The sequence below is a fragment of the Cottoperca gobio genome, chromosome 5 (assembly GCF_900634415.1).
Source record: "Cottoperca gobio chromosome 5, fCotGob3.1, whole genome shotgun sequence".
Classification (NCBI taxonomy): Eukaryota; Metazoa; Chordata; class Actinopteri; order Perciformes; family Bovichtidae; genus Cottoperca; species Cottoperca gobio.
This window is the reverse complement of record NC_041359.1, coordinates 12,210,113-12,227,064: the sequence shown is the minus strand read 5'-3', so window position 1 is coordinate 12,227,064 and position 16,952 is coordinate 12,210,113. Positions and strand designations below refer to the sequence as shown.

The 16,952-nt window shown below is 39.8% G+C and overlaps 3 protein-coding genes across 7 annotated transcripts in view; 1 reads left to right on the top strand and 2 right to left on the bottom strand.

Annotated features, from left to right (window-relative positions):
• tfeb (transcription factor EB) overlaps nucleotides 1-5,963 on the bottom strand; it is a 29,930-nt gene extending 23,967 nt beyond the window's left edge. For both annotated transcript variants that reach the window (XM_029431395.1, XM_029431399.1), the window contains exon 1: nucleotides 5,675-5,963. The gene's annotated coding sequence lies outside the window, so the exon portion shown is untranslated. The remainder of the gene's footprint in view (nucleotides 1-5,674) is intronic.
• Nucleotides 5,964-6,774: 811 nt separating this feature from the next.
• Nucleotides 6,775-11,781, bottom strand: tmem183a (transmembrane protein 183A). 2 transcript variants are annotated; one of them, XM_029432650.1, is made up of 8 exons: nucleotides 11,319-11,781; nucleotides 10,885-10,974; nucleotides 10,598-10,771; nucleotides 10,362-10,512; nucleotides 9,790-9,970; nucleotides 9,252-9,332; nucleotides 8,997-9,149; nucleotides 6,775-8,525 (listed from the first exon to the last, which is right to left on the bottom strand). In XM_029432650.1, the coding sequence occupies exons 1-8, from the start codon at nucleotides 11,380-11,382 to the stop codon at nucleotides 8,340-8,342; spliced, it is 1,080 nt and encodes a 359-aa protein (XP_029288510.1). In that variant the 5' UTR covers nucleotides 11,383-11,781; the 3' UTR covers nucleotides 6,775-8,339. The 2 variants fall into 2 exon arrangements, with proteins under 2 accessions (XP_029288510.1, XP_029288508.1); XM_029432648.1 differs by having other exon boundaries at nucleotides 8,997-9,152; nucleotides 11,319-11,758.
• A 4,491-nt stretch (nucleotides 11,782-16,272) lies between these two features.
• Nucleotides 16,273-16,952, top strand: part of ppfia4 (PTPRF interacting protein alpha 4) — a 55,779-nt gene continuing 55,099 nt past the window's right edge. For all 3 annotated transcript variants that reach the window (XM_029431433.1, XM_029431432.1, XM_029431431.1), the window contains exons 1-2: nucleotides 16,273-16,549; nucleotides 16,740-16,952. The exon at nucleotides 16,740-16,952 is cut by the window's right edge and continues 88 nt beyond it. In XM_029431433.1, coding sequence (XP_029287293.1) covers nucleotides 16,783-16,952 — 170 coding nt within the window. In that variant the 5' untranslated portion in view covers nucleotides 16,273-16,549; nucleotides 16,740-16,782. The remainder of the gene's footprint in view (nucleotides 16,550-16,739) is intronic.

The following is a 16,952-nucleotide window of genomic DNA, read 5'->3' as shown; positions in this document are numbered from 1 at the left end:
CGGCCGTCACACACCAAAACCGGCTCTTCACAAAACATTCTCATTGTCCCTCTTTCTCTCCCTCTCTCTCTCCTGTTTTCATCCTCAACGGGTAGACTAGTTGGAAACTAATTACCATTAGCATGAAGTCTGTGGCTGCTTTTGAGCCCTTCAGACTTTTGGAGAGGAAGAGAGAGAAAGAACTGCAGAGAGAGAGCGAGTGAGCGCAGAAAAGGTAAGAAACAATTGAAAACACGCAGAGAGTTCAAGGAGGGTCAAGAGGACGATAATGAATAAGATAAATTTACATGAGAACTTCCTCTGTGCTGTGAGTGTGTGTGTGTGTGTGTGTGTGTGTGTGTGTGTGTGTGTGTGTGTGTCTCAGGTCAGCATCCATTTCTTGTCCTCTGACCAAATATGGGGACAGTTTTTGATTAAGCAGTGCAGACAAAGGAATGCTGTGTCTCTATATACAGATGCACGCACACAACCTTATACAGTAGATCGCTGAATTCCCTCTGCAGATGATTCTTCCACGGACTACGGCTAACACTAACAGAGAGGAGGAAGAGATTGTCCAAAAAAAATGTCCAATAAAAATGTCAATAAACTGAGTACAGTGCTGCTACTAAAATTGCTGTTCTTTTCAGCGTTACTAATCCCTGCAGATTAGAGCTCTTCTTAAATGAGAAGAGCGCCTGCTATCGATTGAAGAAGAAGCATCCATTCAGTTCTTCAGTTGTGCAGTGATATCACAAAGGTTTGAATAAGAGATCATCTGAACTAAGACGATTTCACTCCTAATATAATGATGCTTAAGATTGATCAAGACCAATCTAATAGTCGCATCTAGAAAAATACTCATCTGAGCAAGTTTGCCAAAGTAGTCATGTGTCACAACAGCACATAGTGATGCTAATTTTGAAAGTGCAAAAGGTTATTCTTCTTCCTCTTTTAATACATAAACACTGTACATATATGTATGTATGCGGTGATGCCTGGCAGACTGATAACATGTTAAAATAAAATATAATAAAATAGGGATTTGATTCCAGATCATAAATGCTACATAGTATCTTAGACTAGTTCCTTGGTTGCTGCAGTGAGACCCTCCAGGACGTCCTATGTTAGACTAGGTCAGTCATCCTAGCACAGAAACATTGAAACACCTTTGTGGTGTTATACAGCAAACAGAAAGTGGCAGTTTCACAAAAGGATGTGTTTTTACATTTTTACATGATAATTTTACATTCTAAAAGATAGAGGCAGATTAGGTTCAATGTTGTTGAAGCAGCCTTTCTGCTTTTATTGCAATTAGTCTAAAACCACTGGAAAGAATACTAGGAATATTATTAATTAAGGGAGCACGGAGTTCATATGAGCGTTAGAGAGAGTGTTCAGTCGCAACACACTTTCAACAGCAATGTTTATTTAAAAATAAAGATTTTGTGTGTGGGGGAATCTTTCCAAACTAAAGTATCTCTCTTAAAATCTTCAAAGCTGTATTGAGCCTTGAAATTTCATTTTCTTGAAGCAAATCGCAAATTATTTTAAGGTATTTTACACATCAACAGAAACACTTTCCTGAAAGAAGTGAAACTGCAAGAGAAACAAGTGAGATTGCCTCATATTATTCATATATTTTGCTTGTTTTAGGGAAAATCTTTCACAACTTTTGAAGTAAACATTTATTACATTATTGTTATATTGTGTGGGAACAGTAAGTCTTCAAAAAACAACATAGCTAAGATGACTGATGAACAGCTTTATAAAAGGAGAAATATAAGTCTTTCAAATCGTTGTGGGTCTCAGAGAGAATTTCACAGAGCTACAACTCCACACTACAAACTTCACCCCTGCAGTTCATACGTATAAACGTACACAACAGGCCAGCTGCAGTGTGTGTTCACAGATGCAGCTGATCTATCAGAGGCCATTCTTACAGAGAAAAGCAAGACTGCGAAAGACCATTACTACTGTCTGTCAGTCAAAAGAGGATATGAAACAGTGGAATGGAGATATGATGAGGAAGTGGAGTCACACACTCGGCACATGCCCTAAAACGCCCCACCCACGCTCACCTCTGATAGATCATGGGTCATGTTGTCACATTGCTCTTATTAATTCTCATTTATGTGGTTTAAAAAGTCCCATCTTAAACTTATTCAGTCATTTGTTTTGTCTTTTTATTTGCCTTTTTTTTTTTTTTTTTGAGGGAAATCCAGAACACCATAAAGACATTTCCTCATTTTCCTTTTCCTGGTCTAGTCACGAAGCGTCGAAAACATGGTCCAGGTCACGGGAGATCTGTCCATTTGGCAAATGGAGGATGCTGTGTGTACACACACCTGATGCTCTTTCACACTAGAGTACATCCATTGAACCTACTCAGTGTGCCTGTGTGCGTACCGCTGCCTTTGTTTACCTGAAGAAAATTAACCCTATTTCCAACACTTACTAGCGGACACGAGTCCAACGAGGCTGAAAACATGACCGACCGACCCACACACACACACACACACACACACACACACACACACACATACACACACATATACACACACACACACACACACACACACACACACACACACACACACACACTTATAAAGACAAGAGAAGAGAAATACTCCAATACAGCCAGTCGTTTGGTAATAAGGATATCTAACTCGTCTAAATGGTCACCTCTGCGGTGAGGTTGTAGTGCTCGAAACTGGACTCTGCCAATCTGAGCGTGTTGCCACTGAGCTATTGGAGAGAGTGCGATCAGTCTGCCAGGCATCACCGCTGCTCTACATAGTGGCCGGTGACCTCTGACCTTGCTGACAATGACCTCACAGCTCAGTGTGTTTACTAACCTCTGACCCTTCATACTGTGTGCTCTCAATAACCCCGCTGGCTCCTCTATGTGCATCTCTCCCATTCTTAACAGTGTTTCTACTCTGTACACACTTGTGTTGGCAATGAGGGATGGAGTGAGCACAGGTAAAGTCTTAACAGCCACACAGACACCTTTCATTATATATTTTTATCTAACACAACTAGGTATTACGTTCAACCTTTGTGTAATGAATACTGTAGCGTGCAGCTTATATGATAAGCAATCTTCTGTGATTTCAGTTCAGAAGTATTCTTAGAAACATTATATAAATACGCCCAAAGAGAAAGGCACATGATAAAATACCAAGACAATAATTCAATTTAATTGGTTTATTGATATGTGGCAGCACTACATTAGTGTAAATGTTCCAGCTAAACTTGTGCCAGAGCTGCTGCACAATAGAGTAGATCTATCTTTTTTTACACATTGGAATGTCTTCATTCATTCATAAATTCACAGATCATAAATTCACAGAAATGAGGTGGAGACAGATAAAGGCGATGAAAAGGAGAGACAGAGACAATCCAGACAGAGATAGTGCTAGGAAGGTGTGGTGTCTTTCCAGGGGAACGGTGATTCAGGTTTCACCGTGTGATGACGTAACTGCTGTTTTACTAACTTGGGTGCTACAACTCTGCCTCAATGTTATGTGTAAAAAAAACTCACTCCCGTTGTACGGCCTTAACACACATCAACAACACACTCACTCAGTGTCTGTGTGCGTTAATGCACATATACTGTGTGTGCCCGATCCAAACAAACTACTCTCATGCATCAAAAAACACATTATTTTCTCAGACCTGCAGCTGAACCTGCCTCCATGCATGTGAATGCCCATCTGTGTGTCTCAGTAACAGTGAACAACAAAGAGGTGGAAGTTCTCGTGTCCTTCAGTATCACATGTCTGTCTTATATTGAAACACAGAAAGGAAAATACATGTGCCACCAAGAAACCTAAATGGTCAGTGTGGTTGACTTCCCTGCAAAACTAATTTTACTAGAAGCGATTGAAGGCAGATTTAATAGGAACACCTCACCATACGAGAGTATTTCTACATTCCCACATTCATTAAAATGATTATTAATTGCTGATTGTTTGAATCATGCTCTATTTATGGTTAATAAATAATCATATACATAGCTTTGAAGGGATCGCTGAGCTCAAGATTTTCTATTTCGGGTAACTCACTTTATGAGCTGTCATCATAGTGCTTTGTAACACAACATGGTCACTGGATTAGCGCTAATGGTGACGTCTAAAGGGAAATTTCTTCTAAATGGACTAAGAACGAAAGCAGACAAGTCATGAACGTAAGCAGAACCTCGACAGTTTCAAACTATAATCAGACCTATTGGGACATTTCTGCTCTGACTCTGACCCTGATTGTGTTTGTTGGAGAATAGTATGGAACATCACAGAGGCCAGGCGGAGAGATCAGGGGTCAGGGTGTAATGTCAAACACTGGGTTGGTGTGATGTAAGGTGGCGCACATACTCTAAGGAGACATGCAGGTTGACCTACATACTTCTGACAGACTAGCAGTGGAGGGGTTAAAATTAGCCCTTAACTGGAGTAAATCTTCAAATCTATATGTATCATGGTAAATCATTTTGAATGGCGAAAGTGATCATGACTACACCTAATGAATCCGAGACTATACAAATACCACACTTTTATGCTGCAACTTTCTGTGAAATAGTTTGACCATATTCTACAGTAAGACAAGGAATAGTTCTATCTTCTAAAATCACAGCTAAAAGACCAGGTATATGTCAAATATTGTTTTGGGAATCAAACTGTGACATTGCTTTACTGGAAAGAATCAGGCATCATAAATTGTACCCTTCACTTGACTGGCACACACAGTAATAATAAACTCACAGTATGTAAATAAATCCCCATCTGCAGAGGGGACAAAGGGGGCATAAATAGTCAGTGGTGCCTTCATTATTTGTATGTGTTCACCATGTAGGACTTTCGAGCAAAGTACTTGAATACGCAGCAGAGTATAGTCTGTACAGTTTACAGGCACAGCTTATACATAGCAGCATACCCCGGGCTGAGGTGTTGTTACTGATACTGGCAGGCTACTGCTTATAAATGGCAAGAGCTCTCCACTGATGACAGTAAAAAGGGGAAAGTGGTGCATTGTGGTCTAACTCAGTGGGTCCCAAAGTGGAACCAGTGTCCTCGTCAAAAAATGCAAACAGCAGAATTTCAGTGCTATTTTATTTCATATTTTGAATTTAAATTTGAAATATTACTTATTTTTGTAAAATTCGTGTACTGTGAAAGATCTGAGAAAACGAACGTTTAAGAGGCTTCTGAACAAACGTTTTGGATGTCTATTTTGTTCTTTATTAGTTTAATTATGTACTCGTGGATGTCTAAATATTTCTACAATTATTCTATTCGGATTCATAATTACATTATCATTAGCTGGAGACAAAACAATCTTAACAAATGATGCACTGTGATGTGTGATGCTTGCAGTCAGAGTGTTACGTTTAAGGACAATGGCTGTAAGCATGTAGCTAACGTTACATGTCTCGTCTACAATGCAGAAATTGTTATTTAACTTTTGTTGCGATGATTTATCAACATTTGTTTAACAAGTGCGGGACAGTGTTGGCTTTAATTCCCAAAAGACTGAAGATAAATTCGCTACTTTTAATTTTAAACCTAATAAATCGCCAGACTTTGCATGTAAATCTGGAAAACACGCAATTTAGATGTATGCTCGTGGGGTTTCTAGAGGTAGTGGTGTTGTAGCAGAAGCTAAATTTCAGTGGCGGTGGTAAAATATCACTTACCCGCTCTGAAGGTCAGACAGAACGAAGTAAAGAAGTCAGGTTCACCAAAAGTGCGTGCCCACTTCGCTCGTGCGCTCTGATAACACCAAACCTGCCAGGAACTATCAGGAGAAAAAGTCGCGTTTACAAAGAAAAAAAACTCTTAAGAGTTTAAGGTTTCTCTGTATTTCCACAGACTGCTACAGCGTGTACCACCACTGGCACTTCGGAGGCTAATTTGTTTTCGTTTTGTCCGTCGAGATGTTGCCACAACTCAGAGCGTCTGCGGTCACCTGTGCCACCGCCAATGGCAAAGCGCAGACGGGTTTATGGGAAATGTAGTTTTTCTCATATCTTCGACAGACTGGTATTTTGAGGCGATGACGTGTTGCCTGTTGACTGCATAGGGAGTTTTATGAGGTCCTCTAACTTTAGCTAAAGACTTCCAAGACCAACACGAAGGAAGACAACTTTATCGTTTTTTACGGCCTGCATTTGAGACGCGTCCCTCAGTCTACTTCCATATTGTTTGATATTTATGACGCATTAAGTTTAGTCCCAATTACATTTGAGTGTAATTTATCAGTGTAAGAATGCAGGGGTTGGATTGAAAAACTGTAAATCTTAAAATGTTTAAAAACATTTCAGTGGATGTGGAACATTTTGTGATTTTATGTATTAGCTAGATTGCACGAGTTCAGCATATTAAGTGAAACACCTTTAATCATAGGACCCACATACTGTTTATCTATGTTTAACTTCCATGCCCATTTATGTCGGTATTATAATGCAGGCATATTGACATTTTACAGCAGACATGAGTATATTTCTGTAGTTGTAAAGACTACCTTATTGTCGACTGCTGTATTTCAGGATGTTGGTGATCCAGTTCTCTGTAGGTGTTGTTTTATTATACTGGTCTAAAAAGAATACAGCATAATCACTGGCACAAGTACAGAAACAACATAAAAAGCATTCCTACACAAAGAAATGTGAAGCAGGGCCTTATTTTATCCAGTGAATGTAGGAGCACACCGGTAGTACCCAGTAAGACAACAAGAGGGAAGCAAAATCCAAAAATAATATATTGTAGATCAACATTTTATGACACAAGACTGGAGGAATTTTGAATACAGTTAGTTTTTTATTTCAGTGCAGAACTTGTATTTATCAATGTAACTTTCATCTGATAAAAAAAGAGCTACCGCTAAAACAATCAATTGCTGCAAACCAGAACACCCAGCTGTCTTCTACTTTTTATGTTAGAAGTTTGTGGTTCATTTTTTCAGTCACAAGATATGTATAGGTGCAAATCAATCCAGGTTAAATAGTTTTGAATGTCTGATGGATGGATAAATCAATGCCAAAGGTAGCTCTTTCCATCATAATCAAGCATGTGGTTGGTTTGATTCGACAGACCACTTAAACACTTTGAGCCATTCAAAGTTGAGAATGATATTCCACAGGAAGCAGTAGGGTACATGGCTCATATAGTCAGCAAGGAGACAATCAAGATGTTTTTAGCCAAGAAACACTACAAAGAAAAAGAAACATTTCCTGAATCAGCAGATGAGTGGATGACAACATCTGAGGTAAATTATCTCTTTGGCCCCTTCAGTGAAGAGCAGTGTCATTAATATTCACATAATACTACGCTTCCTTAAATTAAATACATCCAATAAAAAAAATGGATTTTAAAACAATACAAATCTCTTGATGTAAGATTGCCAGATTTGTCAAAAGGCAAAAATCAAGATATTTTTGAGCAACTTTTCAAGTGAGCATAAAAACAAAGGGAGGAAAGAACAAATGTCCCACCTGTTAAATCAGGAGTTTTAAAAACGTGTGTTACACATGTATTTCAAACATGCAGCATGTTGTCTAATGTAAAATAATGGCAGACTTGTGAATCTTTTTATGCAACTGGTAGCTCTAAATGTTCCCCTCTTGCATGTCTGTAGGGCTGAGCGATAGATCAATATTTATCATCTATCACTGTGATCAGATCACATTATTTTCTATATTGAGAAACATTATGCACTTTTGTCTGAGATATCAATGTAAAACAATTTGAAGTTAGATTCTTCCCAACTGTACAAAGTGAGAAACTACTAAGCAATCTGATGTAGTTTTTCTTTTATAAACAATATCATAAACAATCGTTTATTTCCAATGATGATCTTTTGGTTTATTTCCCACATTACCCAGCCCTACTTCTCCATGCTTTCAGAAAGACTTAGGAACTGCTAGAGCTGAAGACGTTGATAGATTCGAGGGACTGCCCAAGACCCTATGTGGACATGGCAGATTTGTTTATATAGATAACAAGCCCAATCTCCCGAGGAATAATGTTCATGCTGGACATTTCTGCAATACATGATTTACATCTAGGAAGAACTATGATGTTTAACACTACAAGCTAGGTGTAGGGGTTTGGGTGGTGGATGGGCATGCAACAATGTTTGATTTTGACACTCGAAAGAGCAGTTTGCATCCCGTCCCTGGCCAGTCAATGTTGACTTTCTTTAACATCCAACAATGACTATAGAAATGTGAATGTCGAATCGAAATGTGAATGATCATAACCCAGGGTTCAGCAGTCATTCAATATCATATTTCTGGTGAGTGGGATGGGATAACAGCAGGGTTCTTGTTGCTGTGACGCTCTGCCAAGGGGGCAGGACACCTATATGTAGGGTGAGGAGGGGTACTGTGGGTGCCACCAGTCCATGAGCTTTACACTGTGTACAGGATCCAACACCACCTGGGTGCCGCCATGATCCACCCTCTTCTTCCCGCGCTGGAGTGGTGAGTCCTGGAACAGCAGACGAACGCGGTGGTGGCGCATGTCTGTGCTAACGTTGATTGTGAACTATGAGAAAGAGAAACAGACCAGTTCAGATTAGGAGAGGCGTTAAGGATGCTTGGTATACCAGTTCACGACCAAACATTTTTATTTTAATATTGTGTGCAGAAGATGATACAAGCTAAAAGGAGCATACATAATAAAAAATAAAATTGTTAGCATATGATGACAAACACGTTGCCAGTAGATGGAAAGATTCTGGGTGTTTTTGACGTGATTCATTTAAGACTGTCCGTCTCTTTTTACATGTGTTGTGAGCTTTTATGTGACCATGATAAACATCTACAATGACTGTAACTGATATAAAAACCATGTTCTGCTGTCTAGGTGTCATTAAAAAATCCTTTATGATGACCCATTACTAATAACACAGGTCAGCTACAAGGTTAACGCATGCAAATAGTTCAAAACAACAGTCTGTGCTCTCTACCATATGAAGTAACAGCCAATATCCAGCAAAACCCAAGAGTTACTAACCAGGGTCAGCGACATGCCCATGACCACAGGGGTGAAGATGAAGTTGAGGGTGGTGACCTGAAGCATGTAGCAGTCAGAGTCTGGGTTTGTGTGGACATCTTCGTATTGTCTGGGCATGCACAATGACTTGGCACAGCCATTCTTACTGTGTCCCTGCTGGATGCCCACAAAAATGAATATGACAGCAGCAACAACAGGCTATCAGGTTGTCATGTCAGGAATAAAGTGTAGTTGGTTTTTAACAACCCTTTTTACCTGCTTTAGAAACTTGAAGTTGAACTCCCACAATGCCTCAGGCCGAGTCCCTGAAACCTTTCTGATCCAGAACAGTAAACACTGCAACCGGAAATATTAAGCACATAAAAATCAACATTTACACAGTGAGAGGCTAGTTAAAGATTTTACGGATACATTTGTTTCCTGGTTTCTTTATTGTATTGAAAATAAAAATGCAAAAACATAACCCAGATGTGTCAAAACGTGTATGGTTGAGGTAATAGTTTTTAGCCCAACCAAACACTACACAAGGGGCCTCATGCAGAGCGTTCAACTTAGTCTGACTCACTTTGAGCTACCTGGCTCCACTAAGCCTAACATCGGTGGTCGTTGATAGCCTCGGCAGGCTCGGTTAGCCCAGAGTTTTTCCCATTTAGCAATAAGCGCATTTGCATGAAAAGGGCAGATCTCTTGATCTCAAGCTAATCACTGGTAGTACTAACGGATCATAAACTAATTAAAAAACCAAAACTTCAGCTCTACATCTGTATAGTTAGCTTTACATCAGCTCATTTACCTTGGAGTTGAACAAAGTTGTGGGCGTAGATTCTGGCAGGGCAGGAATTTTCGAGACACGCAAGCTGAATGGCTCATACAAATGGAAAAGGGAGCGAATCACCCGGGCACGTAAAGAGCACATCCTGTCAATACAGTCAGGCTGGAGACGGAACGGCAGGTCAGTATCAATCTTGTAGTGCCTGTGAGAGATGGAAAGTGAAAGGGGTGGGGAAACATAATGTCAGTTTACTACATGACTTTGCTAATTCATTGGACTACATTCATTTTTACCGTCATTAAATGTCATATGGTCCTCAATTTTACAATAAATCATGAACATGACGTGTGTTTTTCATTCTGACCATGTTTGTATTCTTTTTTTCTTTTTTTTTATGTTTTAAAAAAAAATGACTGAAGTGAAAGCATGGAAGGCAGAGACGTGAGTCAGCAAATTAAACAGAATACACAAATAGTTTTATATTGGGCCTTCAAGAGCAGAGATCACTTTCAAGTTTTTTCTGATTAACTTAATACAAAAGATTGTCTGTTCACTATTGACTGGCACACATTTGATCAATAAAAGCACCCCACCTTCTGTAGAGCCTGGTCCAAAAAGCTGCAGTGCAAGTGACTATCCAGGCGTTCCTACAAATTAGAGCAAATCTGCACACATCCTCGGGCCGAATGTAGGAGGCGAGCATTAACCAAATATCCACTGGATACTCCCCCCCATCACTGCTCTCTGTGAAGACAACATGCAAACATCACAGTAAACCCCTTTCATTTTCAACTCATTCCTCTATGTGCATACTTGAAACATATAATACCCTTTCTCCTCTTGTTTTTCTTTTTGCGGGACACTTTAGCTTCATGTTCTCCTTCTTCTTCTTCAGGGTCTAAGTCATCACTGCTGTCCAAAGCATCGGCTGTGACACCCACTGAAGACGAGAGGACCTCCTGTACAGCACCCTGAGATGCTTCCAGGCCGCAGAGTAATTTTACTGAAACACACAGTGTTGAGTTAAACACTTGAATCATCTGTCAAAACGTGCACAAGTAACACTGTAATATCAAACCATTAACCTACAGAAATGTCTGATGCACATTAGTTTACCTTCTTTTTCAACTGCATTTGCAACTGCCTTTTTCACCCTCCCTGACTTCACAACGGCTGGGTCGGCATCAGCATAATCAGAAACAGTCACTATGAAAAACAGACGGATTTTCTAATAATTATACTGTTACTAGTCATATTTATTTAAAATATATCAGCATAAACCAGCTCTGACCACTGCTGGCAGTAAGTCATATGACCACTACTGACAATAAGGTATACAACGTACAAACAGTCATACCTTTAGCTAATAACGTTACCAGAAAACAAACACTAAAAGGTGACCGTAGCAAGTCCCTCACTTTTAACTATAAAGTAGTATAACACTTGAGTCAAATCATTTAATTTCGAGGAAAACAATGTCCAGCGGTCTGTGGAGTGCTAACAGTCGGCGGGCTAACGTTAGCTTGCTGGGTAATGTGAAAGTAACCTACCTGATTCCGAACAAACGTCCCCTGCCTTAAATTTCAGCCGTTTTCGGTTCCCTTTCTTGGGCATGTCGACACCAATGATATGTGAACGCTTAACGGGCCTGTGGATCCTGCCATGTCTCTATGGCAAGTTGTGGTAGAGAGAAAGAAAGAAAAATGAGAGAGAAATTGAAAAATGTTCCACCAGGATCTTCAGCCATCATGGAATGACGTGTCGTTGCAAGTATCGCGAGAGTATCGTTGACGTTTATTTTCTCTGCTGCTTTTCTACCATCTGCTGGTCATTGTGAACATTAAAAAAATTTCTCGTGACCAAAAGTGAAGTAAAGTTGGTCTATTCCAGGGGTTCCCAAACTTTTAAACCCGCGACCCCAAAAATAACGGTGCCAGAGTCTGGCGACCCCCACTATCCCCGGTGGTGACTGAAACATAAGAAAACGTGCGCACAGGACGCACGCACTAATAGGCGTATCCAAACACGAGCATAACGACAACACAAAAGAACAGAACAGCCTGACCACCATGATATGATTTTACATATAACAATTTACTATAAGACAAAAGCAGAATACGTCAGTCAAATAAAACTCCATGTAATTTATGAGTGAACATTGTTCAAACTTTTTTTTTGACACAATACTTTAATTTCCATGTTAGCAGAAGAATATCTCAGTCAAAGTAATAGCCATAAACTGTAGCACTGAGTAAACATGTGAACATTGTTGCCGTGCATATTTACATTTTGGGAATTACTATGTGTCAGCGTTAATCTCATCTACTGAGATGGGTGGGCACTATGTCCATTTCAACTCGCGCAGTCCATCAACTTTCCTCTTGAATGCGCGGATGTTATCATTCAGCGACATGATGCTTGTGTTTTCACCTTGCAATGACATGTTAAGTCCGTTCAGTCTGTCAAATATGCAAGACAAATATACTAGCCTTGTTAACCAGGGTCAGTCAGGTGGTCCGCGAGCTGGGACCCATGCTCCAACATAAATAAACGCACCTCGTCCCGCAGTTCATACAGCCGGCTGAGAACCCTTCCTCGGGAAAGCCACCTGACTTCTGTGTGGTACAGCAGGCCCTGAAGCTCCGATCCCAGTTCGTTGCAGAGAGTGGCGAACAGCCACTTGTAAGACTCTTGCTTTTAATCCTATATTTTCCTCAGCATTGCTGCAGCACCGTATGTACACACAGATGCACTCATCCCAAGACAGTCCCTCTTATTTTAGTTTGTTGTCAAGTTTTGTGAAAATGTCCTCGCCTGTGCACTTAACCTCCAGCGGGGTGCAGAACAGCATGTCCTCGTTAAGTTTTCCCTCAAAACGGTATTTGACGAAAACAAGCAGCTGGTCAGAGTTTGATACATCTGTGGATTCCTCTAACTGCAAAGCACATTTCCTTTTCTTCACTCTGTCAATCAGCTGACACTTTATGTCCTGGGCCATGTCCGTGATGCGGCGGGATATGGTCCCGTCAGACTGCTTCTAGCTCCCGCGCCTGTTTATCCCCATGCATTGTCCGACTCATAGCAGCAGGTTTTATTAGGGTTTCCCCGATTGTGTGTGGCTTTTTTGCAATTAAATATGCCACCTCATATGATGCCTTTTGAACCAGAAGTCGATGGCCTTTCTGTCGGCGGATCTCTGCTCTCCTCTGCTGCCTTCTCCGCTGGCCTCTCTGTCTTTGGTCGGTATTAAAACGTTTCATATTGAAAAATAATGTCCTATAATCTTAAAGACTAGTATATTGATTTGGGCTGTTCGGAGGAAATCTTCACACTGACATGTGTGTGTGTGTGTGACGTCTGTGATGTCTACTGTGGCGCTGTAAAGTGACCTGTCACCTGCAAATGATACTGTCGTTAATCTGTCGTAATCACCTCAGGGGTCACGTCGAGAGGATTCTGAAAATCATCTCACAGTGCTGTGTTCAGTGACCTATGTAAGTATTTTGTGAATGTGCTGCAGGCCACGATTGCTTGACTGTTGACAACATTGTCACATTGTTGTCAAGGCCTTTAAAACTCAACTGCACAGAGCCACATCTCCTATAGCAAATTCCTATGACACTAAAGCTAAATTAGTTTGAGCTATTAGTAAATATTAGTATAATATTAGTATTGGTATTAGCTAAATTCAGTTAAAAGAAAACAAAAAAAAACAGAAGTGATACTTTAACCTCCGGACATGAGAAATAACACCCTGACAAATAAGTAGTCTGCACACTAATTGTCTTTTCTTTTCCAATTTTAGAGAGGGATCGGAGGAATTTTCAGGAGAAATTAGGTTCTTCTCATTTGTGGCCAGAGCTTTCATAAATCCCTTAACTGTCTGAATTTCGGGTACGTAGCTCCATTATGGTCTAATACCTTATGACCACAAGCCTATGCATTGTCCCAGTCCTTCTGGTAACACAGAATATTGATTTCACCTTGAAGCAAATCAATTTATTATGATTTTCTCCAGATAACGCAGTTGTTTCACGTATCAACATCTCTTGTATCAATAGCAAGATCTATTCTCATCGTTACTAACCCAACCTTCAACTGCACTAAGTAGGTCGGCCATTAAAATCAAATCTCACTTGCCAACTGCCCTTCAGCAATTTGGCCTAAAACTGTAATAAACTCCACACGAAAAAACCCTCTCTAATCTCTACACATAAAACTTCCCATGCTTTTACATAATTGCCAAACACAACCCCACTCCACTACTATTCAGAGGGAAATATTGTATTTTCTATTCCACTACATTATGTTTGATACATTTAGATAGGCTACTAGTTACTTTGCACATTCAGATTAATACAGATTAAAGTATTATGTATTTTTATAAGGTACAATTGTATTGATCTTGTGATGTAATTCACAAGCATTATACCTGAATGTATTTAAAAAAAAAAAAATTATAATCCCAATCTTTTTTAGTTGTAACATTGAAATAATGTACATAACAATGCATCAATCATTATAATTCAATAATATAAATAAAATATATATTATTCTGAAATAGACGATTCTGCATGATGAATATTTTTGACTTTTTGTGTTTTAAGTATATTTTGATGCTAATACTTCGTGGGACAAATAAAGGATTTCTGATTCTGATTCTGATTAAAATACAGAAAACATCAAGTGAAAGTCAGATTCAGCCACCAGGTGGCGACAAATAACCATCCATGTTTAAAATATAATTAATTGAAAATCTAATTTGTGATATTTGTTATATAATGGAAATAATAAGTAGATGTTGAAAATAGACAACAGAATACAAACATTTTATCCAAAAAAAATGATTCATTTAATTTGCCTTAGTTAAGTAAATTATATCCTTTTTCTTTCCATGCCAATTTCTTTCAACTTATTTCATTTGAAATGTTATTTTAATTAATTAAATGATTATTTTTATCAAATTCTTATGACTTTTTTTAATGACATCCACTTTACACTCCACCGCAGTCAAAACCCTGCAGAATTTGTTTATATTATACAATATATTACATATTATATTATATATTATAATTACAGTATATTATACAAATCTGATCATAGTTTGGTCAGTCATAATTCAGCTCATCACTTTCCAATGTAGGCTTTTAATCATTTTCTATTTGCACTGAACTGAGATTTACATTCAGTCACACTTTTACTGTTGATTTGAGCTAATAAGAAATGTGGGGATATATTGCCACTTTGGGGCTTTATGACAAAATCCTCCCTATCTTTAATGTGTCTGAAGAATTCGAGAGAAGCACAGTGACTTATTTTTTACACATACACTTATTTTGACAGGAAGCTACTTCCAACAATGGAAAAAACTGTTTTTGCAGCTGTTTTTTATTATTATTCCTGTTACCACATGTATTGTGGCCTACTCCGTACTGCCGCAAAAGAATGCTTGTGAATACATTAAAAGATTATATTCATCATGTTAAATCGAGAAACATTTAAGTTGTTGTTCTTTAAACTTTTACATTGTTCACACTTTTGAGACTAACTTATTTTGAACTGGCAAATAAACACTGTCAATGGTGTCTGATAAAAATAAAAATACAAATAAAAGGCTTCTGTCATAAAAATGCTCCCCTGGACTCCTTCATCTTTTTAAGTAAAATGGATTTGTTCCATTCAACCACACTTATGCTGAAGTGTGAAACACTATATTCTGAAACACACATAGCCTTGAATATGAAGATATAGGACAGTATATGCAATTTTATATTAAGATATGTAAGGACAGTTCACTGGGAGTCAAAAGAGAGCAACATGCCTGTACTCCAATTAATGTGAGCAGTTAATTGTCATTATTATAGCACAACACTGCATCAACAAAAAGGTAGCTCTTGATCACTGGCACTGGCACAGTGTATGGTGGATATACTTCAGGGCCTTGGTCTTGTGGAGTAGATGGTCACCAAACAATTTATTGCCCAGCCAAATTGTGTATTTATAATCTTAAAATTCATTTCAGATCCTGCAGGGTGCGCTGCTCACTCTTAACTCACAACCTGCCTCTGTGGCTTGGTAAAATGATGCCTTTAGAACGCGCATCATGTCTCAGGAGCATGCACGCGCTTAGTGGTGCTGATGTGAAAAGTTAATTACATGATTTTACCAGTTAAGGGTCAAGTCTGTGCTGACTGGAGAAGCATGATACTGGTGCAGAGTTTAGAGATTATGCTTTGATGTTAGTGAGCTAATTCCAGTCCTTTGTTTTGTACGCGCATGTGGTGCAAAACGCTATATAGGCTGAACGCTGGGAGTTGGTCCCTTGTTTTCAGAGCTGTAGCCTGGTAGTGACAACTGCAGATTCCCCTGTATGTGTGTGTGTGTGTGTGTGTGTGTGTGTGTGTGTGTGGGAGGAGGAGGAGTGAGCGTTGGTTCGGTGGCGGTGTGTGGAGAGATGGAAGCGGAGAAGGCGGATGCAGATAAGACTCGCTCTCACTGTCCCCAAGACTGAGAACGCAGATTTAACGTATCCTCTCGGATGTTTTCTCCGGTTTTTTTTTATTTCCCTGCCAATATGCTATGATCTCCGTCGTGCTCGCGGGCACCACCCCTCAAAACGTACCCGTCTATCTCTGAGCTGTCAATCATATCACGCCGGGAATTCTACATGTGAGTGCATGGCGCGCCGGGCAGGGCGGATCTGCTCACGGGGTGCAACAAACGCCGGTTAATATGGATGAAAGGTCAACCATCATCTCATCATTTCAATCACTCTGATTAGGTAAGGCAATATAAAGCTTGAGGATGTACGTTTGGTGCACGAGAAATGTAATGCAATGGGAGTAAGGCGCGTAGCTACGTTTGCATTGGCCGTCCGTTGCTGCGGGGCGTTAATAGGCCCTTTTATCAATTATTGTAAATCTGTTTATCAGGTTTGTAACCCGTGTATATCCCCTTCTTAATCCCGACAGCGACACTGTCCTATAGCGTTGCCCAGACCACAGTGCTGGGAAGATGATGTGCGAGGTGATGCCGACCATCAACGAGGGAGACTCGGCCGGTCCTCCCAGAGGCACCGGCAGCGTCCCGAACGGCTCGGACCAGGAGGCCAACTTCGAGCAGCTGATGGTCAACATGCTGGACGAGCGGGACAAGCTGCTAGAGTCCCTTAGGGAGACTCAGGA

Excerpts from the sequence above, each read along its gene's own strand:
- tmem183a (XM_029432648.1), bottom strand. The coding sequence starts at position 11,382 with ATGCCCAAGAAAGGGAACCGAAAACGGCTGAAATTTAAGGCAGGGGAC. Across the intron at positions 10,975-11,318 it reads GGACGTTTGTTCGGAATCAG|TGACTGTTTCTGATTATGCT; the intron begins GTAGGTTACTTT and ends TGTTTTTCATAG. Across the intron at positions 9,153-9,251 it reads ACTTCAAGTTTCTAAAGCAG|CAGGGACACAGTAAGAATGG; the intron begins GTAAAAAGGGTT and ends GTGGGCATCCAG.